Source organism: Varroa destructor, unplaced genomic scaffold (assembly GCF_002443255.2).
Source record: "Varroa destructor unplaced genomic scaffold, Vdes_3.0 BEIS01000002.1, whole genome shotgun sequence".
NCBI classification, from domain to species: domain Eukaryota; kingdom Metazoa; phylum Arthropoda; class Arachnida; order Mesostigmata; family Varroidae; genus Varroa; species Varroa destructor.
In genome coordinates this window covers 42,836,174-42,861,237 of record NW_019211455.1, presented here as the reverse complement: position 1 = coordinate 42,861,237, position 25,064 = coordinate 42,836,174, and the positions used below count along the sequence as shown (strand labels likewise).

At 40.3% G+C, this 25,064-nt stretch overlaps 3 protein-coding genes across 8 annotated transcripts in view; 1 reads left to right on the top strand and 2 right to left on the bottom strand.

The window, feature by feature from the left end:
- Positions 1-305: 305 nt before the first annotated feature.
- Positions 306-11,211, bottom strand: Ssu72 (Ssu72 CTD phosphatase). 2 transcript variants are annotated; one of them, XM_022792874.2, is made up of 7 exons: positions 10,758-11,204; positions 10,124-10,246; positions 5,999-6,041; positions 5,049-5,163; positions 4,609-4,734; positions 2,205-2,323; positions 306-1,396 (listed from the first exon to the last, which is right to left on the bottom strand). In XM_022792874.2, exons 2-7 carry the CDS (start codon positions 10,198-10,200, stop codon positions 1,295-1,297), a joined length of 582 nt encoding a protein of 193 aa, XP_022648609.1. In that variant the 5' UTR covers positions 10,201-10,246; positions 10,758-11,204; the 3' UTR covers positions 306-1,294. The 2 variants fall into 2 exon arrangements, 1 of the variants encoding a protein (XP_022648609.1); XR_015320358.1 differs by lacking the exon at positions 306-1,396 and having other exon boundaries at positions 4,210-4,734; positions 10,758-11,211.
- Positions 11,212-12,760: 1,549 nt separating this feature from the next.
- LOC111244293 (double-stranded RNA-binding protein Staufen homolog 2-like) overlaps positions 12,761-25,064 on the top strand; it is a 30,286-nt gene continuing 17,982 nt past the window's right edge. The window contains exon 1 of one of the 2 annotated variants that reach the window (XM_086979173.1): positions 12,761-13,372. Coding sequence is in view for 1 of the 2 variants with exons in the window: in XM_022791232.2 (XP_022646967.1) it covers positions 13,366-13,372 (7 nt within the window). In the remaining variant the exon portion in view is untranslated. The remainder of the gene's footprint in view (positions 13,373-25,064) is intronic. The other variant, XM_022791232.2, reaches the window with a different exon arrangement.
- LOC111244294 (palmitoyltransferase ZDHHC15-like) lies at positions 18,994-23,719 on the bottom strand. Of its 4 annotated transcripts, none has more exons than XM_022791234.2 (5): positions 23,167-23,719; positions 21,059-21,286; positions 20,279-20,485; positions 19,450-19,584; positions 18,994-19,120 (listed from the first exon to the last, which is right to left on the bottom strand). In XM_022791234.2, the coding sequence occupies exons 1-5, from the start codon at positions 23,383-23,385 to the stop codon at positions 19,001-19,003; spliced, it is 909 nt and encodes a 302-aa protein (XP_022646969.1). In that variant the 5' UTR covers positions 23,386-23,719; the 3' UTR covers positions 18,994-19,000. The 4 variants fall into 4 exon arrangements, with proteins under 4 accessions (XP_022646969.1, XP_022646970.1, XP_086835310.1 ...); XM_022791235.2 differs by having other exon boundaries at positions 21,098-21,286; XM_086979184.1 differs by having other exon boundaries at positions 23,421-23,719.

Below are 25,064 nucleotides of genomic sequence, written 5' to 3'. Positions count from 1 at the left end.
GTCGAAAACACTAATGTTAGCTTTTCAACAGCGTCAACAAATGTTTATATATTCACACTTGTGTTTACTTTTGTTTGAATATTTTCATGAATTGGATAAAAATAAGTATCCTCCTGAATGCAGACGTTCCATCGTCAAACGCAGATTCGTTCCTCTTTAGTTCTATTACCCCCTTAAAGATTAACCTCGAGTTTTGAAACACGTTATGTATAATAAAGCAAGCTATGAGGGTGATTTTGGACACAGGAATACTTCTTAATATTTACGCGTAAAAATTTATAGGCAGCTACACAAACCACACCGGCTTGAGTTAATGGAATTTATTTTTATACTTACATAAATATCATTGAAAATTATCTTTTAGCTTTCAACTCAGCTTCCCAACACATGGCAGAGGTGCTCGAAAGTCGACCTATATTCAATATTAAGGTACAATTGGCTCCATTATTTCATCCATCTTCCGTTATATCGTTGTAGTCAAGCCACTACTAGTCCTGCATTTTGTCATTGGATTATAACTTTACACTGCTCTGATTGCCAAAGGCATACATAGCAAAACTGACGGAAGATTTAGTTTTACGTTGGACATTTCGGTTTCATACCTAAATTCATTTGTCTTCACCTATAACTCTATTGGTCATGTCACATTGGCTTCGTCTTCTAGAGAAATGTTTGTTTCATTTAAAGCATATGATAAGAAACACGAAATGTTTTTATTTATTCCACGTTATTTTTCAGAGTGAACATGCGCTCTTTAATACGGAAATATTCCGAGTAACCCAGCAGTGAACATCACCACTTCATAGAAACAGTATGAAAGAGGCCACCCGCGTGCGTATACACTATGTATACTAGGATGTTTGTCTTTATATCTCCTAAGTGAAATGCAAATTATTCTGTTAATCAATGAATATCATTTTACTCGTACACATGGTATTATAAAGAACTGAAAGATGGTATCAGAAAGAAGCTGAAATTCTTTATATCCATTCAACAGCGGTAGTAACGATCTCTCATTGGTGGCCAGCTAGCTTATCCATATATATATATATATATTGTCGCCACAGCTTTGTGACCTTTGTAATTGTAGCAGCACAATTTATTGAAATATGTAAAGGCCGGTAATATCTTTGTGTGTGCGTCAGTTCATGATACAACTCTCTCGTCTTTAGAAACTTACTGAGGATTTCTAACCTGGTCGCCATATTTTCCGGACCCTTAGAAACATTGGCAATTATATTCGGATGTCATTTGTCTATATTGTTTTGAAAATTGCTAGCGCGCCGTGCCTTCCTTAGTAGAACTGTATACTATGCAGGATAGTTCGACTTTTTTTGGATTCGAATTCTTGCAGCAGCTCATCGATGTCGTTATCTAAGTCATCAGATTCAGCCATCTGTTGGATGGAACATAATAAAAAAAGAATAGCGACATCCCTGATTAGAGTCAACTCATCACTGTTTTATAAGGAGGTGAAAAATTTCTCATAATAATATTGTAATACTTTATTGTAGTATGGTTAATTTGATACGAAAGAATCACACAATTAGAAAACAACATCCACTGATATTTCTATCAACATGTAAACAGGTTAAAGTATGTTTCAACCGTCGAAACTATTCGAGAACCCCTAAAGCTCTAAAAGCGTTTCACTTAATCGTGTCCATGAAACTGCATTAAATTCGGGCTATAGATCTTTGTCGTATAGCATAGAATAATCTAAATTAATTTTATTTGGATTAGAAAATATTAATAATCATAATCAATTATCAAAAGATAATAAATAATAATACATAAAACAAGCATCACTATTTTTGCCGAATACAGAAGATCCATATGTATTCAGTTCCCTACGAAATTCAAACTGATTTTTTCTAAGTGAGACTGATTGACGGTCTGCACCGTTGTGAAATTGCTTAAGGATATTGTATGGGCGTGACCAAGAACTCCCTCTACAATTTGCTGACATCATTTGTGAGGTGATCGTAACAAAAGACCAATATACGGCTGGTCGGCACTGCTAAGCCTTTTCGCTGTTTAGAATCACAATTTTTACCTACAACTAGAATTAAATATTGAGCTGTGGAAGTAGGCGTTTGTCTCCGTAATTAGGACGGTAATAGCGGATGTAGAACTTGATGTTTCTATTTGGTATAACTGACCCGGTTAATGATCATAATTGGCTTTGAACCCAAATAACTAACCTGTTGTGCAAGATCACAGAACATGAACGCTCCAAGAGTTGCTTCTTCATGATTGTCGAGCACATCTATATTAATTACATGAACAGGAGAATTATGCTCGATTGTTCGACGCGAGAATTCTGCAATAAAAGACATTTTCATTTTTTCGCGTTAATTAGTTTACTGTTTGCCTTAGTGAACAGTTCATTTCGCTGGTATCAAGCATGTTATTTTTGTTAGTTTTAATACTCATGAAATCGATAATGTCTTATGAGTACTTTATTATCGATGAAGGTTTTTAGGCAATGACGGACTAACATAATATCGTGTTAGATAACTAGCCATATAGAAACTGTTTCAACTTGTGCATTATCCAAATGTGTATATATCTATAATAGATCCATATCAAACAACACTGACGAACTTGTCACGACATTGGGTTGCAGAAACGAATCTCTTTTATTTATTTTATTTACCTTGATAACCGCTATACCGCTAACCGATAATAGCTGCACCGATGAAAAAAAATGACCAAATGTGGGGTGCATTAGTTCTAAAATGGACGGCTAAAATGTGTAAAATATAATTAACTTTGACACGAAAGACACATTCCCGCTCTCAGTATCTTATGATGCTGTTCAAAGCTATTTCTATGTGTGCGACTAATAGACAGACGATTCAAGCATAATCTACAGAGAAAAAGCTAACTGGTCTTTACGTGTCGGTTCCACTAGATCATTATAAAAAGCACCTCGTGTCTATCTAACATAGAGACTCTTTAGGCTCAAGTGTTTCCTTTACCTATAACACACACATAGCCTCAAGTTCTACCATTTGCAATACCAATTCCTTTTGCGCAACTTCTCAGTATAATTTACGAAATTTATTAAGCGCGCCACGATCATTAGGAATTTCATAAACCCACTGCCTCTTAAACACCAAAATATTCTATCAGCCACGTACGTTTCCCAACACTTGCCATTCTATATGCCTGAAATGATGCCAAAGTATAATTTGGCACGCAAGGACATTTACATAAATATCAACCAACCCTTTGTTTTGAAGATGGAAAGCTCTGATTGTCGCTACAGGAGCCCTTCACGCGAAGGAAGATCTACGAATGGCATAGGGTGAACAAAAATGAGAAATTGCGGTATACTTAGAAAAAAAAAGGATGATAAAATGATAAAAAATAATCTCCGATAGAAGGCGTCAATTGATCGACTGCAAACGCAGCATTCGAATGGGACTAGAAATTTCGTTCATAAAGCCATTTCCCAAATGGAGACAAGATCTGGGCGGAACGCCTTTGACACTGCAGTATTTGAATGGATTCAAGAAACATTAAAGATGGAGACGTAAGCGACCACTGTAAGGCTGTTAACCTCCATAGAAAAAGCCATTATCAACGGGATTTCGTCGCAGGGGACTTGAAACCATTCAGCGATGTCGAGGTCAGCGGTACTTTGTAAGCTGTAACACAGGCAACCTTAGAGAAGCCCAATTTCAGTTACATTAAATTACCCGAGTTTAACCCGAGATGTCCAACACGATTGTGTGTAATATCGTTAGGTATACGTATAATGGAATACTCCTAAACGCCGGTCTTCAAGCCTTAGAGTCAATCAATACCACAATAGATCCCACTACCTGTACGTTTAATATAAAAAATAGGACGAGCTTGTCTGCTGCTTTCATAAGTAAATATCAATCTAACAGATACAGGTTCTAACAGAAGAAGCTGTACAGAGGTCAGTTGTATCCGAAAGAAATCTCCGTAAATGGTTCTCCCGGAAAGCTGCTAAAGTTCCATGAAGAATAACGTGATGTGAACTGATACAAAACTCAATATACCCCAAGTCGCGCCACAGGCTCAGCTCCTAAGAGCTGACAAAATTAAAAAACCTTAGTAAAAAAAGCTACTATGAGCTCAAACACCTTAAATATCCTATCCAAAATTATTGCGTCTTCGGCCACTTCAGCGTAGATATTTGCAAAGATCGTGGGTTTTTATTATTACAATAACCTTGAACGGGTTTAGCAAAGGACTCGTATTGTTGTCCATTGGCCTAGGACCTTGTTTCACTTGGTAGTAGCATTCAGTTCCGGTTTCTGCTCTGCGTGTTCATCTAACGTAGGTATCTTTGAGTAAACTGTCATCTTGTTGATGTGCGGATCATAAACGAAGAAGCAGAAATTACGTATTGAGTTTTTATTCTTATAATGATGCTGCTGCTGCTGCTGCTGCTGCTGCTGCTGCTGTTGTTGTTGTTGTTGATGATGATGATGATGATGGTTGCGATGATGGTGATGGTGATGATGATTATTGACAAATTGAAAAATTCTAGCAGAAGTTGAATTTTGAAACAGAAGTTTGGCCTGCCCCCGTCTTCTGGGTACGGCTCGTTTCTGCGTGAACACCCACCCTCGACGACCTGATCGTAGACTCGTTCCTCGACCGTGAAGATTACATCAAAAATCTCGCTGCTGAGCTGGAACTTCTCAGGAGCCCGCTTAATTCGCTTATTTCGGTCTAGCATGTTCAGAATACCTTAAACAGACGATATATCACAGTTTTGACTGAAAGAACTAATTATTTTTAACTCTTATCAGAATTTGCACAATGACGTACCCCAGCACTACTATACATCCTATTAATTTCCAAACACAGTCTACCAAAATAACATACACACAGAATTGGCTTTAATCACGAATTAATCAAAAATCAACTTGAGAAATCTGTGTTGGCGAGTCGCTGGCTAGATAAAACGAACGAATTATATAGAAACCATATCACAAAAATACTGCAAACAATGAACTTTTAATATGGCATTTTGATAGACTCAACAATCAACGGCCAATTACCATTATTGGTGTACAGATTTTTGTCTTTCCGCATGAGGTCCTGGTACATTGTCTCGTAAGGCGTTCCAAAATCGTACACATTCGGTTTGTCGGGAGCATTTCCTGGGAGCTTTACCTGTAACACAAATGCGCCAGTGCCCCGTTAAAGCCCATTCAACAAGCAGCACGTTAGGATATGTATTGCAACTAAATCCAATGCATGTTACATACGATAAGTGAATTTCCTACGGGCTATTATAAATTTAGCTGATTTGGTTAAATGAGTTCTTTCGGCCTACCTCTGTGTGTCACAGGCTCCGGTTCCTGAGACCTTTAGACACCGCTACAAGATTCACAAGATGAGCGCTCCTCGTAGTCAAACATACTCTTTCCGTACAAAAATATTTACATATAAGTGAAAACAAATAATAACATATCACAGGCCAGCGGCATTTTTCATTATGGATGCATAGGTTTCCGTATTTAGTGACGCAAAATGAGGCACATAAACAGATCTATTTATGAATTCACCGTTTATTTTTTAGCGAACGATTTTGTGAGAGCCAATTTGATTTCTGCTAGATTTCTGAAAAACGATCGGTCCTGATTTTGCTGTGATTTGTATACGCATGTTGAAATTGCAAACCCGAACAACCAACGAAAATTAAACTTACCACACTTACGCAGCCAATTAACGTTAACCAACCAGCCGATTTAATTAATTAGATTAAAAATAACCACAAAGCGAAAAAGCAACAGTTTTAATTTAAAAAAAATCGAACGTTTTCTCTATAATGGTAGGAAGCGTGAATTATTTCTAAAGTAAAAAAAAACTATGCTAAACATCGTCAACATAATTTCACCTATCCATAGATATAACTGTCCATATTGTCACTGCTGAATAATTCTTAGTGTTTAAAGTACTGTTCAATACAAGGCAATATTGACATCTTTGTAAAAAAAAAACAGACCTTATCGCCCGTCCCAAATGACCGCACCTTGAAGCCGCGTTTACTGAAACAAGACAAAGAGAACATACTTGTTTGGTTAGGGGCGGTGTGCTAATAAATTCGATATATTTTGGATTCATGATGAATAGATATTCACTAGTCATGTCTCGTATCGAGTCAATTATCAGTTACTGATAATTGAATGAACTGAATCTAGCGGCTCTAGTGTACGCTGTTAATTGCCGAGTAGCGTAAACCATTAGGTAGTTCATAAATTAATAGAAAATTAAATAATTTGAAAGATCATTGAGCCTCAATTGGTAATGGAATTCGGAACTTCATGGTTGTATGTCTGCCGGCATACACACCAAAGTATCGCGGCAACAGCTAACTTGTTTACGCAATCATTCGAAAAGGTTTCCAAATTATCTTTCTTTTCTAAAAAGATCTTTGGTAAAAAGAGCCAGTAAAAGAGGTTCTCAGGTTGAGGACTTAAGTCCTCAACCTGTCCAAAGAGTCCTCTGACAAAAAGGTAACGAAGCCATGTTATATAATCCTGATAATATGTCTGACTATATTGTTGTGTGTCGTTGCCTACACATGCAAGTCCAGCCCAGTATTGAATAAACAACTGAATAAATATCACGTCATTTCTTTTTCAAAGCACATTTACACTCGTACCGTGACCCCTTTTCTCGAATGCAACGTCACGATATTTACCGTTGCTTACAAAGTTTGAATCGACTAATTATTCCAGTTAAAAGGGAGAAATATGAGACAAAGCTGGAGCAACGCATATAGAGATTGAAGGTCTTTGAGCTGAGTACGCGTACTTCACAGTTTTTGTCGTAGTATCCGAACAGGCTTCAGAGCTGAGAGTTGTCAGGCACTTAAGGCAGTCGAAAACCAGGCAAGACAAAATATTAAGTATTCTAAATATCTTAGTATAACGAATACAGGCATATGATGGTCGCCGATAGTTATGTCACTCAAAGACCAAAAGGCAGCGAAACTGTTATGCCATACACTAGCTTAAACTAAACATGCGTTGCTCTTTATCGCAGTATCGCGATGTACGACTTCATTCAACATAGCAATATTACTAGACCGACGATCTTAACTGCACGAAAGTCGCCGAAGATTTACAGAGCCGAAAAGCTATAAAGCACTCCAGATCTGGGGTCGGTCGTAGACCAAACACCTTTTTACTTAATTCTGAACTGTTTGTGGTTATCTCAAGCTTCATGTTGTTGCAGAATTGGCACAATTTTACTTTATTGATGTCATTTTTGATAACTGTTTATATTGCTGCTCTGTTATTAAATGCTATATATTATTATTAATGCCATTAAATATACAAAAGTCTGCTGGAGTCTATGGCCAAATAGTCACAACACTAATTACAAATAAGTAATCGTTGACAACAGCAAAAAACCGCTACCCAGGGCAATTTTATACATCGCTACTTTTCATAAAAGATCAGTATCCAGATCTGATACTTAAATATAATAAAATTGCAAGACTTACTATAATACAAGACTAAAAGGATGTGTGTGCTACATTTTAGAATGTTCCTGTATCGGAAAATTAGGACGAAAGGCATGGGACTCGAAAACTCTACAGTTACTTAGAATCAGCATATTGTTCTTATCTGTAATATATTCGAATCGACACCGGTTGTTCGATGAGCAACGATTCGCAACGGGCAACGGGTTCGCTGTCAAGAAAATTCGCCGTTGAAAATTATATTTCATGGCATATATATATATGCCATTAAAAGTGGACGCGTCCAAAATCCGGTCGCCGAAGGTACATTAAATGCAACAGTGAGAAAAACTCTGGTCACGAGGCGGTCCGTATTTCGTTGTACATAGTTGAGCTACAGTATTAAATTGTTAGGAACGTATGAACGATTTTTGTTTATCGTACATTTCTATATTAGATTATTAGGAACGCATGAACGATTTTTGTTTATCGTACATTTCTAAGTTTCGGTTCGCAGATACCTCAGTATCACATGCGTTTGGACAGTTTTTCTGCACTAGAAGCTCTCGTTGCAGTTTTGTTCGGGTGTCAAAACTATACCTTGAGTTTGAACCTGCACGATGGCTAAGTTTAATGACATGAAGCAGAATTTTTGACACATTACTCTTGTTGGTTCGAAGTCCAAGGATTTTCGAAATAATGCGAAATAGGCGTGGCATGTACGACGATAATTCTAAGGTTGAGGACTTTGAGAAGTTCAAATTGACTTGAGAATACACTTCACCAAAATTTTCGAAACTAACTGTTTTGAGCAATGTTTGAAGATACCTGTTAGATAACCGCACACTAATTTATGTGGCTTCTGCAGTTTTTTTTTACATAGGCGAAAGGTGCATGTAGCAAATTGGCTTCTTTTTTACTCAAGGTACGGCCGTATTCCGAGTCAAAACTTAAGGTAAAATTTTGCTACCCGGACGCTGGCAATAAGATTCAAAGTTTAAACACAACCTAACACTTAAGTAGCCAACGAAGAATTGGAGGAGCAAAGCAATTAACGGAGCTTGTTTTTTTTCTCAATATTTCTCAATTCTAAAACTACGCACGTGTGTGAAAAGACGTAGGAACATGTCAAAAAAAAATAGACATACTACATTGATAGCAACGAAATGAAAAAGTGACTTTTATCAGCCAAAAAATACGTACAACGTCAAACAAACCGAATTAACTTTAGACAAGCCCGATTAACAATAAGTGAAGTATGCTTTCGCCTATAGCGCGTTCAGGGAATCCATTGAAGGGGCGTCTTAATTGACAGGCTCAACAAGAGCAGGCCAGTCCGGCTTAATGGAGAAAAGCAAGCAGACGTAACAAAACCACCGAGCGTATGCGTTTCGCACATTTATGAGTGAGCGGAGTAGAAAACAACCTACAATTTTGACCTAGATTGTCATTCTTTACGAACACGGATGTCAAACAGTGAGTGTGAGCAAACACTATGACAATTCTTCACGAGTGCATCCGTTTAAGTATCAACTAAATAAACTTTTTCTAAGTTTATTTAGTTGATACTTTTTTTTAAGGTATTTTGGAACAATGAGAAAGCATATACTCGCCATAAAAAGTAATTCGATGAATTGTTACCATCCTCAGTTGATTTTTACACAACGTTCATTTACGAGTGGAACATATGTAGCAGAGAATGTAAGACAACCGACGTGATTAAAATAAAAATAGATAGCAAAATCTTCACAAATTTATCATAGGAGAACGTTTAACAAACAGGCCCACACCACGCCAGATCTATTATGCTAAGATAATACCCCCACCTCTACAATATGTGCGAAAACGGTACTTTTTTGAGGCTATATTATTTCTCTTTTATTATAAAACGTACCTTCTATTTAGACAATAGATCTTCGTCTGATGGTAAAAAAAATGCAGAGTCTGCTGAACGAGGGATACTTTTAGAAAATCCCATAGAGTACTTGAGTATAACATAATCAATTTTTGCGAGATATCTCATTAGTGGATCATCAACTCAGACTTCCATGATACTATTTCATGTTCGAATTAGACTTTACTCACTAAATCGATTCGTTAAGCCTTCTCAGTCAACGTCACAAAACCAGATTTCGAATCTACTATTGCGGTATATAGACCATCATTGCTTGAAAATTGTCTAAAATTTGACCTTTTTTGCTTATGGACAAGCTGGATCACATTCCGGATCACACTCCACATTGACTAATTGACCCCGTTTTTCGTGATTTTATCGCTTTGTAAATGTATGACGCATATACAAGTTGAGAATACATTTTGCAAATCTACAGCTTTCTGATCACGTCTATCAATAAGTCTTCACCTAAGACTCTTCTAACGGTCTCCAGGTGCCAATTGAGTGTCGAGTATGAAGAGACGTTTACACCTGCCGATCTGCGGCGTCGGCGGCGACTCCGGAGTCTACGCCCTGAACTCAACTCTTTAGAAGTCCTAATGTTTGACGGAGACTCGGAACCGTACACGGACCACTGCTATTCGCGAAACTTCTAAAATAACAAAGTGTTAGTATGCGGCTTTGCTGTGGAAAAGCATCGAAACTAGATCATCCAACATGACTGGAGAGATTTGCAAGAGATCTAAAACAAATTTTCCGCAATTTACCTGAGAAAAAGATGAGTTTCCATGCTGCGGTTCTGATTACTAGAACATACAACTGCAAAGCGGATATTGGACGGCATTTCTATTTTGTTAAGTAAATCTCTTCATATGCGTCGGCATTAACACCTGAAAATGTCACCAAACGAATCAAATGACGCTTATCAAGTTTTCCTTGAGACTCTGTTACGGCCCCTCGTGCCCGCTAATCAGACCCAATTTTCTGATCCGAAAAGCGTTTGATAGAATCCGGCTACCATCATTTGCACACTTGAATTCAACGTGGCCTCTTTATAGGTAGAAATCGAAAAATTAATACTATTGACGTAACGTATTTTTCTCAGTATGCTAATTCACAGAAGGCAATAGAAACTGAAGGGGTTATCGAACACATGAAACAACAAACACTGGTTTTTATCAATAACAGGTCGAACCGGCTAACATCGCAACCTACAGGCCGAGTTACAACAATGCCAAAATAAATGCAAACAACGATTCGCACCACGGCCACAGTTCGCCGTTACGACACCGAAATTCGAATGTTAACTACTTAAAAACTAGGACTTCCGCACCCTGAAACTTCAAAGGCTTCGAGCAGAGCAAAGCGGGTCGGCGTGGTAGTATTCGTCGTTTTTCGTACCTAAAAGGACGATATTTCTCCGTAATTTCTCCAGTGCCCGGAAGGAGTGTCGATTTTGTCAGATGACCGGGGTCGGTGAAAAAACGGGACACGGCAGAAGTTTTTACTCCGGACGTCCTGGCTGACGTCTAACACCAGCTGGGTCTTGAGAACGTTGCACAAAATATGCGGCGTTTAGTAACAATAGCATCACTATCAATGCATTGCCGAATGCAATAGGACGTTAGGTTGCAGGACAGGCTAAAAGACAGAGAAAAAGTGGTGAGTGAAGGACCGCAATGCAAGCACAGCGCCTTGTTGATAGTTGTTAAAGACTTCGGATCAGCTATTTAGCTAGAATAGGCCTTCGAAAACAAGTTTTGGCATCCTTCCGCTGCTAAGTGAATGTCCACTGTGATTTAAGCCGACAGCTAAACGCAGTCGCATAGGCAGTCTAATCATTGTTATGGTTTGAGCCACCGGGCGATGCGGCTTGTATAGAAGGGAGCGCGGTTTAGAATCGAATGGAGCGATTCAATATGAACAAACCGCTTTTGATCAAATTCGACTAACAAAACAAACTATGCCAAAATCGCTTTATTGACGAGCTGGGATTATTTATCACGAACTTTGACGTACCATTTCTGTTATAGTAGATTTAGATATAGACGATGGTCTGTTGCTCGAAAGGAACATCCCATGAAATTGAAAAGAGAGCCACCGGAGTGATTTTCTTCTACACCCAGTGTACAATGACTTTCAAACTACGTTACAATTGTTTTAATTATATATTTTGTCTACAATTTTTTTGAAAAAAATTGAAGTCAGTAAAAATAATTAAGCATATATTTTTATTATACTGGGATTGAAAAACAGATATTAAATATGATAAAAGTATAAAAAATGTATATATTTGGAGAATGACAAAGGTGTAACGGGTAAGCGAACTGCGGCTTACATTGTTAGGTAATATTCAATTAAGCACGATAACTATGGTATTGGTGGGCTTTCTAAGAGGCCTAGGAATTTTTTGTATTTTATATTGCCATTTTTTTCTGGGTATTAGTACGATCGGGTGTAAGTTGGCGCACAGGCTTTCCTTTAAGACTACCAGCAGTATATATTATAATTTCGTGGTGGACGTTTCTGAATTATATTTCTACATTTATATTGTGACGTCCTGAATACAAATCGAGTCACATAGGATGTCTATCTTCTATTTTCGCGTACGGCACTGTTAAGTTCGGCACAAAGACTTGTTATAGAATTACATCGTTATCCTTTTTCAAGACGAATAAATATCCCCGTATATTACAGATATTGGTCAAGTAACGCTGCTAAAGCACAATACAAGATTATTAAATCAAAACATATCTAGGTATTAGTACATGGATGTTAGAGTGTGCTGGCATACACGACAAGTAGGTATTATAAATGAATGCTTCAATAAACTATATTTTATAATAAATTTTTCTACGAGGATTTACGCACAATGAATTCTCGTCTATATGTTTTGAAGCAAAATAATAATGATATCTAAGTTTCTGTAGTGAGTATTAGGTATCGGGTACATTCGCTATCTTCGCACGTGATTTTGTTTGTTTGTTCCATTGTCGTAAATGGAAATTTTTTATATAAAATTTGTTACCGAATGGTTGTTGCACACACCCCGTAGTTTTTTAGCGTAAATAAAAGCGTCATTCAATTCGTAAGTATCGATCTGTTTGGTATTGTGATACGTTTGAGATTTTCATAAACTTACGCATCTGAACTTTATTTAAGGAACTCATTTAACTTTATTTATTTACTAATCCATTAAAATGTACCGTTCCTGCTGGATAATTTTCATTAAACTTCATTCATCAAACATTCGTCGTACATCGCGCGATGGCCGCACTACTTGCACGATGACACCTATTTTCGTATCTGCATTCAACCGTTGTCCCTTCAGTGGTGGGGAGGGCAAAAGCCTATCGGCGAGGGCATTCGTTATCTGCCTCGTTCGTGCTGATAGACAATCGCAGTTGCGCACAGTTCGAGCTAGCGCCGAAGCTCTAGAGACGAAAATGGCGCCCATGCCACGAGTCGACCGCGGTCTGCCGTCTGCTTTTCGTGAAAACCTTGCCGTGCAACAAAGGACAACTGGCCGCTTTGCTCTTTCCATCTACTTGCGCTGGTCCTCTTCCACACCAACCTTTCTTTGCCGCGTTGCTCTACGATACTCCCCTGTCGAAAGCCACCACAATGTTAGCACGGTGGGTGGGAGAGACCTTCCGAAGTCTCCGCTAGAAAACGCCAGCCCACGGACTATTGGCTAGCGCTGTTTTAAAATACGAGCTACGGGTCAAGATCACAGCCTACCACTGGTGAGAGAAGGAACGGATCCGGCTAGGGTAGCCTGACTGGTTACCGACCATCGGGGCTCTACCGAGAGCGAAGCGGAACAGTTCTCAGTGAGTAAACGAGCGCCAAGTGATACGTTGCTGGTAGTGGGTGAGTGCCGTGGCCGTGTGCGGAGCACAGGGGCCGATAGCGCCTCGGGTGTCCACGGTTCCTCCGATGCTTACAGAGGTCGGAAGCGATCTCAGATATCTGCTCAACGACCGAAGACACTGCACTTCGCCCCAACATGACCGGTGAGTAAGGAGATAAATGGAACAAATCGAACTGAGAAAAACGCAAACGAAATTCACCAGGTTCGTCAATTAACAGTTGCACTCAATATTCAGCTCGCCATTGGATACGCAGGATTCTTTCAGTTCTGGGTTAGTTCTTTACTGGATGCGTGCGTGCGAATGTATGTGTGTGTGTGTGTGTGCGCGTATAGTTTACAGCAGAGGCATTAGGAAGACTGAGCTGGTGCTGCTGATCAACTAAGGTTCGAAAGCAGGCGAAAAACGAACCGAACGCCATAAGGAGAAAGTGACATATCTCAGGATAATCGAAAGACGCACAAGTCTTAATGGATATGGTCGTCCATAGACGAACATAAGGGAATCAACGGAAAGCTCTCGTAGGTGCTTCGGAGAGACAGCTGATCGACCTACTGCTGCTGCTGCTGTTGTTAGCGTGCACAGGACTACGACAGGTCCTGAACAGCAGACACAGTTTAGTTGGGATATCCAAGGGTGGACAGGCCGTTTCACGGCTATGGCGAAGCTTTTTACGAATAGAGCGATGTATGATCATCAGTGCTATTAGGCAGAGATTATACCCGTTGTATTAGCCAGTATCAGCCGAAAGCTTAAAAAGAGGTAAAGCTTAAAAAGAGATAGAAATTCGGCGTGCAAGCGCGCGATAGACAACCAATAGACCTATTTATATCAGATATGGGTCACGTATTGGACTCGAATTGACCGACGTAGGTGTACATTCAGTGTAACTCTGGACGCACAGACGGCAAGAAACGCTCTGAAGATGATTTTACATGGTGCATCACATATATTGCGAACGCATGGACGGCACGTTAACCAGGTGTTGCGTCCTGGCTCACTCATTTTGCCGCGGTGCTTATTCCTTCGTTTTTCAATCGTCCCTACGATTGCATTACGTTTAATTAGTCACAAATATTATTGTGCTTGCTGGTATTCAGTCGGACACAATGACTTCATCGGGCCCAGTCTATATACTCGAGAGACATTGGGAGCCCTGGGCCTGGGCAGAATTCCATGATATAAACAGTTTTCTTCGCTATTGGTACTTTGTATGCTCCAAATACGCTAGAGGACCCAAGCCCTGGACGTTGTAGCGGTTTAAGCACCAATGGCTCAAATGACGGGGCCTGTTAATGCGCGTTTCTCCGCCGGCCCTCCTACTGGCCTGGTGACGAGTTATGGCGGCTTGACTATAAGGACGTGCAAGTTTGGCCTGCTTTGTCCTGTCCTATCTGTAGCAAGAGACAGTGTTAGCCTACTTGGTCACTATTTATCTATCAATGCTGCTGTGCCTATTGAATAATGGCTGGTAGGAGTGAGCCTATTTGTCTACGTGAGCGTATGCGATTAATGTGGAGGGTGCGTTGATCTGTTCGTGATCGTAAGTGGCGCATTAAGTGGTGCCGCTATTCATATCCGTATGTTTTCTTTCCTTCTCTCTTTCTTTCTCTCGTTGTATGAAAGAGAGGAGAACGAACACTAGAAGGCAGCGCACCATTATGTCCGTGCGGTCGGGTGCGGGCGAGTACTATATTGAAAGTGACATGTTCGTCATAGCAATAGTAACAAATACACATTGAACAATCCAGTCCTGAAGGTCTGATAACAACGTATGGCCTATTCTGAAACTGTACCGTTTGCTTAAATCGCGTATTGCTAGCTCTAAAATGGCGAATTTTTAGTGCTCTTCCTAGTCTAGCTTATGCACGTTTGGAGAAAGATTCAAGTTTATATTCTTGGCAAAATAGATAGACCCGCTAAGTAAAACCCACTTCAGCTGTAGTTCGGTGTCACCAAACTGCCGCTGGCGAGAAGCAAAAATGATGTGGGGTTTAGTTTTGAGGAACAAATATCAAGGAGTTCAATCTTTCCGCGGCAAAGCAATTCGAAGACAAGGATCCGGCGAGAGAGGCTTCTTTCTATTACTTTCCCATGCTGACGTTCGTGGTAAGGTCCATTCAGCAGAGAAAGAGTGGTGAACTACTTCCCAACGGTGAATGAGAAATATATACAAATACGTTTCAGCGGCGCTGTCCGTACGCGAGTTTTTCGTTTACGAATAGATCTCCCCAGAGGGTTCTACTCGTTACTTCGGTACGAGCTAATACGACGACCAGTTCTATGGGATCCGTCTGTGGAAAGACGGACATAGCGATCTGATATATAGTAATGAGCCAGACGTGTGAGATTTGCTGACGGGGCAAATCAAACGGTCAGCCGTCTGGAGTGACTCGTGCAACGTGCTTGCTTTTACATCCAGCACAAGCAGCAGGAGCCAGAGTTCAAGTGAAAGCTTAACTTACTAGACAGCATCAATGAGGGAGGAAACCCTCGGATAAACGGAAGCATCGTGTTGTGACGACGACGACGATGACAACTAACGTCCATAAAGACTGACGGAGGGAAAGAGGGGGCAACAAAGCTAGAAGCTCTACTAGCGGTAAAGGCAAGCGTTGTGTACTTTCTACTTAAAGAGAACATTGGAAAAGCTGATATGAATAAAACAACTTGCTCGACTTAGCTAGGGAATGAGTACATAGTGAGGCGCATAACGTTGCAGGCGATGGCTGCAAAATGCAAGCTGAAAGCCCGCTAGCTCAGCGTAATCAACAAATGTCTATGGTATTTCGCATAGAAATAGAGACAGACATATAAACTTGGGCGCTACCGTCTAAAAACAAACGATTTTTGGAATGGTTAAGTGGACGGCCTCTAGAAACAAGATTGGACTCTGGTGGGAACGGCAGATGAGATATGCGCTTTATTTTGTTCCGCTGATAAATTTTTGGCACATGAGTTGAGGTTAAATTGAGGTTAGCATCTTAGCCGAAATTCGGTGACTGCCAATGCCCGCAGTTTAAGTCATCCTGGTATGAAAAAATGGAAACCAGTAGATGATGTAAACAAAGACACGCGTAGGTAGGATATTTTATATAGCTTCTTTCGTGATCGTTGATCTTCTAATGTTAGTCTACCTAGGTTCACTATTTTTTCCCTCAACTTAGCTGAACTTCAGTGCAGTCAAATTAACAACCTCTACTAACTATACATGATCTATTATAATCGTTTATATAATGATGAAAATGCACTTCCTTGACACTTCGTATCCCTGCACGGAACGAAGTAGTGATTCAGTACCAAACAACGTTTTACACCTTTCTTTCTCGTTATATCTGTTAAAAATGGCCCCATTTGTGTTTAGAATACAAAGCTATCGTAATGGAAGCCACTGGAATTATTGCCGCATCGCACCCGTTTTGGAGGCAGGTGTTTGATTTGGCTTAGTGTTATCCGCGTGATTTTCTGCTGCTGCTGACCGCCACACGGCATCATTCGACCTCGTCTTACGATGCTTTCAGCTGTGTTGCAGAATTCTCTGATGACCACCGCAGCCGTTGAGGCAACTGGCAGTGTTCGACTGGAACGAACGAAAAGGATCTTCCTTCGCGACAATACATTGAACCACCTCCGTTCGTAAGGTGTCGAATAATCGATTCTGTTTGCGATATCTGAAGTCGGTGCTGAAAAATGAGCGAAACGAGGTTGTTTTTCGTGTCGGACACCCAATAGAACCGGAAAATCTAAATATATCATATGCATGTAGGTGCGTATGTATGTAGATGTTACCATTTAATCCTAATCCAGTATCATTCATTAAGTTTTTCTCAATCTGTTCCATTCCCCCAACTAATAACGCTATTTATCCTTCCACTTTGGTCTTCTCTATTGCCTTACCAATAACAACAAAAGAATCTGTACTGTCTACATCACGCCCGAATATGGGCTCTACTAGAAAAAGAATATTTCTTCACCGATTCTTTCTTCTCCTTTACGCGACCGTCCAATTTACGAAGATGTGTTGTTCTTCAGCGCGCAGCGCGCCGTGTCGCGGCTTGGCGTCATATTAATCGTGCTGACGATACCAGTGCAGTGGGCCCGTCATGCGTTGCATCAATAATAATCTCTATGTAAACTCGTTCACGAGAATGCGCAAGATCCACAACGGAATGGTGATGGGATGTTTCTGCGTAAGCCCTTTCATAGTGTTGTTTGGACGGCGTGCGTCGCCGGCCTGTAAGATTCCGGCCCTCGTCACGACCCTCGAGATTAATGTTGGCATGCTGCCATTGTGTATATACGACAAACTGACTGTTTTCGTCCTTGAGGTGCCTCTGATTGCTGATACCACCACCATACAGCGTTTTACGTTTATACAGCCTTTTACATACTTCCAACTCGAATAGCCTCTACCAGGCGTTAAGTACGAAGTACCCCAAACGAGTGTTGCTGCGCTCACGAGGCACCAGATTAAATTATAAGCAGGAGGAGCAAAAGTAGATTGATACACATCTGTGCGCAACAACATGCTGTCTCCCAGATAGCGCGACTTTCCAATCCCTACATGTATCCGCCTTTTGTACCCCTCAATTCGAATGAATTTAGGCAGGCTTAATTCGACCCAGTCTATGCAATCTTGCTATCAGTTTACGTGGTCTGTTGACCACGAATCACATAACTGCAATAACTTAACTTTTCGGCCCTCCTCGTCCATATCAAAAGCCCACCTAGTTTCCTTATAATGCCCGTAATCTTCCCTTCATAGAAGTGCGCCTTTACGTAAAACTTACGAGACAGCTTCTAGCGTAGTTAAACTTTCATCGCTGGCTTCGAGCGGCAGCGTGGCTGGTACGATAACGGAACGTTATTGGGATAGGGCACGCTTTTTGTAAGTCTACATTTATACGAATACCAAATTTTCTGCTTCTATTTTTATGGACGATTTCTAGAAGAACGGACGACAGAGTGAGACTTCGCAAGCGGCAAAATTTTTGCATGCATTCAGGTGATTCACACGAAGGTTGAGAGCTGGTCTAAAGAATACACGCGCTAATTGAGTTATAAATGGATGGTCGTAGGTGGCAATAAGCTGAGAAAAAGGCAGTACTATCGTTTATAATATAATAACAAAACGTTTATAATGGGCCATTGTGGATTTGTCAGACGTGTTTGAACAGGTCCCCGATTTGTTGTGCAGAGACCAGATCAATTCTTTTTGTTTTCTAGATCGCATTGGCGTGTGTTACAAATTTCATAGACAAGGCATACACTACATTTCATTAGCCGGGGCGACAAGCATACTTATATGCAGTTTATCCGTGAACCCGATATAAAAAAAAAGCGGCTTCATAAACCAAAATTTCTACAGGATCGGCGCGGTGATTAATCCATTTTGGGAATACACCCAAGAACAAATCGATGCATCGTAACTCGCAAGCGTTACTCATTGATTTCATGTTTTTTTTTCTTAAATAAAGTTTGCAGCTGTCAGCGATGCGAAGGGCCTTGTAGGCAATATCATTTCAAGTCCAGCCTTACGTAAGTTGCGCATCATGTACATATAATGTTGTACATATGCAAAACGAAGACGTTCTAAATGCCGGAAGACTAGCCTTTTGTCTCATCCAGCCTATATCGTTTAGCCATCAAGATGCGTTAACAGAATGTCCGAGTAGCCGAGTTCTTCGTACTGCGTATGCCTACAGCAATATAAGGACCATAGAATTGATAATGTATAGATATGTTGTTGAACGTATATATTATGGAGACCATCTAAAGATTTATTGAATTAAACTGAGTCCCCATATGGGCATGGGATAGACGGTAACCGTTTTGGTGGTTGCTTGTTTGAACACTGCCCGACTTTGCCCTGCCGCCCAAGGATGCCCTGTTCTGAAATAGAGTAAATTTAACAGTGAGTGCATTAGCTGACACATAGCTCTCCGTATGATGCTGGTTCTAATCACATTATTTAGTAAATATTCACAGTTCTATGGTGATTCTTTGCGGTTGTGGTGTTGATCCTGATAACGAGACGTTGGCGCCACAAATTGTTTGATCTCTGTTATTTATTATGTAATATATGTCGATAATATTAAATATGTACAATTCTAGCAAAAAAAAAAACGTATTTTTAGGCGAGAAAGTAGAAGAATGGATGCCCGCTCTACAAGGACATAAAACACAGGGACTATAATTATAGAATGGATTGATCATTCAACCATATTGTATTTCAAAATAGCCTCTTGTCGATAGATCCGTATTTCCTCGTAGAGTGGAATTAGCGCGTGAAGCCACGAACGGCCGAAAACTGACTGCAAATTATGCACCAGCGAACGCCTCTGTGTTGGTTTATTCTGTAAAACGATTAATTAATTAGGTAAAAAATAAAGGACATCTGAGCTTACGAAGCTTACTACCGAAGGTCACAATTTGTTTCTCATAGACTCTCGAAAATTGAGCGTTCTAATACTTAAGAGCTAAAAGTAGTGCAATTAGCCTAGGCAGTCGAAACTTGGGAAAAAGAAAGCAATGCGGAAAGCAAGTTACTTTAGTAGCGCAGGCACAATCTTTGTAACTTCAAAAGGCAAATCTGTTCGCTCACTAATTGATTTATACACGTTTTTAGCTCTCAAAATATGCATTGGCTGCGTAATCCAAGATAGTAAATACGATTCCTCACAAAGGAATAAGTTAGATGCGATAGAAAGAAATACTGCCATAGCATCTTCGTCCATACTCTTTGTCTATACATGAAATGCGGCACATCTTTGTCAATGTAACACAAGTTTTTAAATACTAATTGTGCAAAGTTACTGCGTACACCATTATGCCGTATCGTACAATCAAGTTCATACCACTCGACCATTGAGCGATGTATAAAGCTATCCAGCACTCTTAGGCCCGTCATAGACGAAGAGCGTCCGAACATCTGCTGGCGAGTGTTGAAATAAACGCTCGTGAGAACCGTATGCTGCCAGAGGTGCTATTCTAGATATTCTATCGCTACGTGGCACACGATGCAAATCTGTCAGAAGGTCGTGTACGAACCATCAGAAATTCCATAGTAGTTTGATTTAGAGCTACGAAAAACAGTTGGATAAAGGCCAAAATTAGGCTTGCGGAGCCGAAGAACAACGATGCAACGAAGTGAGTAAATACGGCCAAATCCATAATTTCGAAAATGTTTAGTCGCCAAAAATTCCAATACAGGAAAATTGCTGTAGATACGCCGTGCATCGCGAGTAATAGAAGGAACTGTAATCGCAAAACGCATAAAAAAAATCCATCATGTCAAGTAATACATGAAATAGGTGGGAATAAATTTTACGTAAATAAATAGTTTTTTGTTAGTTTAACGTCCGGTACCTAGGACGTATGCGTTACTGACAGCTAAGACGGCTGCCTCACTGGAGCTCGAAACGAATCGTGTCTCCACGCTCGATTCCGAAGCTAGAACGCCTCATCACTCCGTGTCCGTGAGCTCAGCAGGCAGACGCGCAGCCACCGCAGCTTCATGGGGATAGCGTGAAAAGGCGCCGTATTACGCTAGCACAAGCACTCATTTACAAAATAGGCTTTTCGTATGCATATTGAGCACTGAAGACGAACTTCGTTTAGTTACATGTTACCTATGACAACGCTCCCGAGCCCAATCTCACTCTAGACAAGAACAAAGATGATTACGAATCCTCAATAATGATTATGTACATTTCGACTATATATTATCAGATATTAGGAGTCCTCAACTGTGCCATGTTTAGCTGACCTCTAACACAAAACAAAATATTTTATGCCATTTTGAATATTCTTGACCCCGCTAATTCATACATGAATAAATAGGCGACGATTGTGCCTGCCGATACACACGTCTAGCCAGGCACAATGATGATCGAACATTGGCACGCAGACGTTACAGATTAGGCAGTGATACGTCCGAGCTTCACGAGGCAGTCCGCACTTTTTGCAGACGCAGTTGGTCGTTACCAGCTGATTTGACCGGGGTCGCGATTTGAACTTCAGGTGGAACGCCGTGGCCAGCGTTGTGAGGGCGCTTCCCTGAATTCAGCACGGAGAAGAAGACAGGACAGGGAGGATACTGATAGTGAAGTTGCTTGTTTAGACAAGCTGGACTAGTCCGGTGTGTTTTGGCTATCGGGGTTGATTAAGTCACATGTTCACTGAGTTAAAGTAGTATTAAAAAAAATGACTATTTTCGATGATCATGCTAAATAAGCAGCAATCGATGATCGATTCAGGGGGGCAAATGCATGGGTAGTGAGGTGTACCGAAACAGAATACTGCAGAGATTTGGTAGAGATTGGGCCATTTCAGCATAAGACGCAACAATTTCTGTGGTAAATGATATATTCCGGTTTAGTATATATACACAGAGTTAGGCAAAAGCTTTCATGTTCAAAAAGAAAGTGGGTTATTAGTGTGTACGAACGCTGGGTCTGTGAGGCTGGTTTTTTCACAAGTATAAGGTTAACTCTTTTCTCATTATTTGCCTGTTTTTCTTCTTTATATTTTTGCACCACTCTGTATATATTAGTCTATTACAAGCAAATCCGGTGAACTTTGAAACTGGATAACTTTTAAACTCGGTCGATTAGAATAATTATTTAATGTGGGTGAGAAATACTCTATGCACCCGGTCCAGCGCCCCTGCAGCTTCCGGCCATATACCTACCATTCGCGCTCCCATATGTAATGTCTCGATTTATGGCTTCTCTAAACACGCACGAGCTTCGTAAAACATAAAACCCGTAATCACACGAGTGTATAAACAGACTGAGGCCAACGTTAAATACTCTTCCATTCAACCCAGGAAGTAATGATAAGGCTTCTCTGGCATTGTCGTCAAGCAATCAGACTACGTGCGTTCGACTGCGGACCAATGCTGCATAAGAGATTCAAGATACCGAGCGGTATTTATCGTCTTCTCCTTTGGCAAGTACCTCGTGATAGCAGATGCCCCTGACGTCCATTCCAAGTGCTACCACCACCTTATATCCGAACCTATTCGATACTGCCATCGCACTTGATTTTACTCCGGGATGATGCCATTCATTCGCCTGATCTTTCTCACGTATCATCATCGTAGGGATAGATGCATCGTATATGGAGACCGTATGCTCCAGAAGAGACTTTTGTTGATTAAAGTTCGGCAAATTGCACGTAGAGTGCACCATGCGCATTTCTATTGGCTTAAAGTCAATCTGTGAGGGACATATTTCTTACCCGTTTTCAGCAATTTCAGTACCTCAAGGTTTTAACTCATTAAACGTTCCATGTGAAATGCCAGTTCGTTGTCAGAGCCATTATACACCAAGTTCTGCTTCTATGGAAAGCCTCTTCGTAGTGCGTTTTTGTTTGAGATCCAGACAGCTCATCATCTCCTCGCTGCACTTTTCAACCTTTGTTCTTAAAACGTTGCGCTGTTTACATGCTATGCGTTAGTTGTACGTGTTGTAGTCTTCGAGAGACGAAAATTTCACCAATAAGCATTAATTTTCAATACTAAAGAATGTCTATCGTTTTGATCCCAGTTTTCCTGAAATAAACTCGACCGGTTTTCACGCATAGGTTTTCTAGAGAACTGAGGTATTTACTAGTTAAATTTTATTTGCTAGCGGCGCATAATTCAAAAGCAATTCAATTTCAAAGTCTGTTGGATTCGATGTAACAGCCTATATATATATATATATATATATATATATATATATACGTAGGTTGCATGTTGTAAACGTTCACCGTTGCTCTACACCTTATTCTGTACCAATAATTTTATAGATACACTGCATAGAAATGTGACTGCAGCTATTTTAACATTTTACATAAGTACTCATTATCGTTGTTTCCAATGGTTGTTAGCTTTGTAATAATGAAACAAAAGCTGTCTACTTTATGCACGTTTTTAAGGTCCTTGCACCTACCTGAAATATGGCGAAGTAAAATAATTTTTCCGTTAACGCTACATCCTCTAATATGGTTGGCAAAAAATATGAACAGAAAAGTAGTTGCTCAGCTAAATGGTACAAAATAGCGAGTGATGGAGGCAAACATTTTAGCAGGCCGAGGCCTTGAAGAAGCCATGAGCCTTTTTTAAATGAACGAATAACCACACGAATTGAACCCACGCCCATTCTGAGCATACGACCCAACACGAATAAACAAAATGGGCTCACACCCCATAAAAAAGCTTTTTATGCTGCGGCCAGTCCAATAATGCGCCCAATTGCGTCACATAAATCCACATATTCACCAAACTTATCCCAAGAGTTTCTTTTAAATAGAGTTTTTTTTTATGCCAGTAATCAGCGTATCAGAACGAAAATCACAAGAGTATCACGGACACTGGCTGCGGGTCTGCATAACTAAGCACTTTTGCTTTCTGTCTATCCAGTCAAAAACTTGCAGCTCCTGCGTCCTAGTCTCTTTCTGACACTGAGGGATTCCGGTGTTGGCCTCATGGTTAGAGCGGCCTCAGTACAGATGCTAACAATAGCTTCAAGGCTAACGGAAATTAGTACAATGTCATTCCGCATGAAAACGAAGGGTACTATAGTTTTACTTCGAATCGACTAGCTTCGTCCTTACAGGAAAATAGCGTTGTGTTGCATTCACCTCCACACTCTTGCTACGTAAAATTGTCTAGGGTATTACGCTTGGCGCTACTGTGATGAGTATTGGTTCGGAAGGCCGGCTACTTCCGCGAAAAAACAAACCGGGTGCGGCCTGCGTCCGCGTTCAAATCTGGACGACCTTACTAGAAGTACCGAAGTAACGAAACACGTTACCATTGAACAGGTGCCCGTACCCAGTCCTATTCAGTCAAGAAGCCTGAGGTTCGGAGACTCCAGAACAAAATAAAAAACAGATTACTATTTTCCTAAACTGAAAAAGATGGTTCATGTAAATTCGCTACATGTAAGATAATAAATGCTTCAAGCTTTATGTCGGGTCATTCTAGCGTGAGCATTGCTGGCACCTTCCAGTATGAAAGAGGGAAGTATGTCTTCATACAACTTCGGATCTACATTCCTCTCACTAAATCTGAGCTTAGTACCGTTACAGAGACAATTTTGTTACCGGCTCAATTGGGCCAATTTAGCAGAATTAAAACCATCGTACTAATGGTTCCCATGGATGGGGTCTACCTTTAAAAACATCTCAGCCAAATAGTATCCCAGTTGATCCTTTGTAGTTCATTTAGGTAGTTTATCTCATCCAATTTACTGGGTTTTCCACAGATGGTGCTAATGCTTAATATCGCCCGTAAAAGGCAACGAATTAAATCCGCAAAAGGAGCATATTCTTACTGTTACGTAAGCCATATTTTGTAAGCTCCCTAGCGCAATAGGTATTAAGCGAATGACTGCGTATACTTATAATGTAATGCTCTGCGTGTGGATATGTTGCTTTTAATAGACACAGTGCCGAGAACCATATGTTTCATCTGTTTTATACATTGTACACGTTTTATTAATGTTTTTATGAGTAGGCGATACGATTTTCTTGTGTAACGATAACTTAAACCTTCCAATGGTATATGTCTGTGTCTCTAGCTTTCAATAGTGTGCAAAGTGATCTTTGAAGGCCATGGAGGAGATCATTGCTGTCTTAGGATTCGGTCGTTCTAAAAGTCACTAGCGAATACCTGTGGAACCCGGGTCTACGTTTAAACCGCACTATACACCGCAAAAGTCAGGACCATTTAGGTCTATGTAATGTTACAAGTGTAGCTGAAGTTGTAAATAAAATCTAAATCGCTGCTTTGCCCATCGAAGCAATAAGACGAACCGGATCTGAATCGTATAAAAAAAAATGCCCA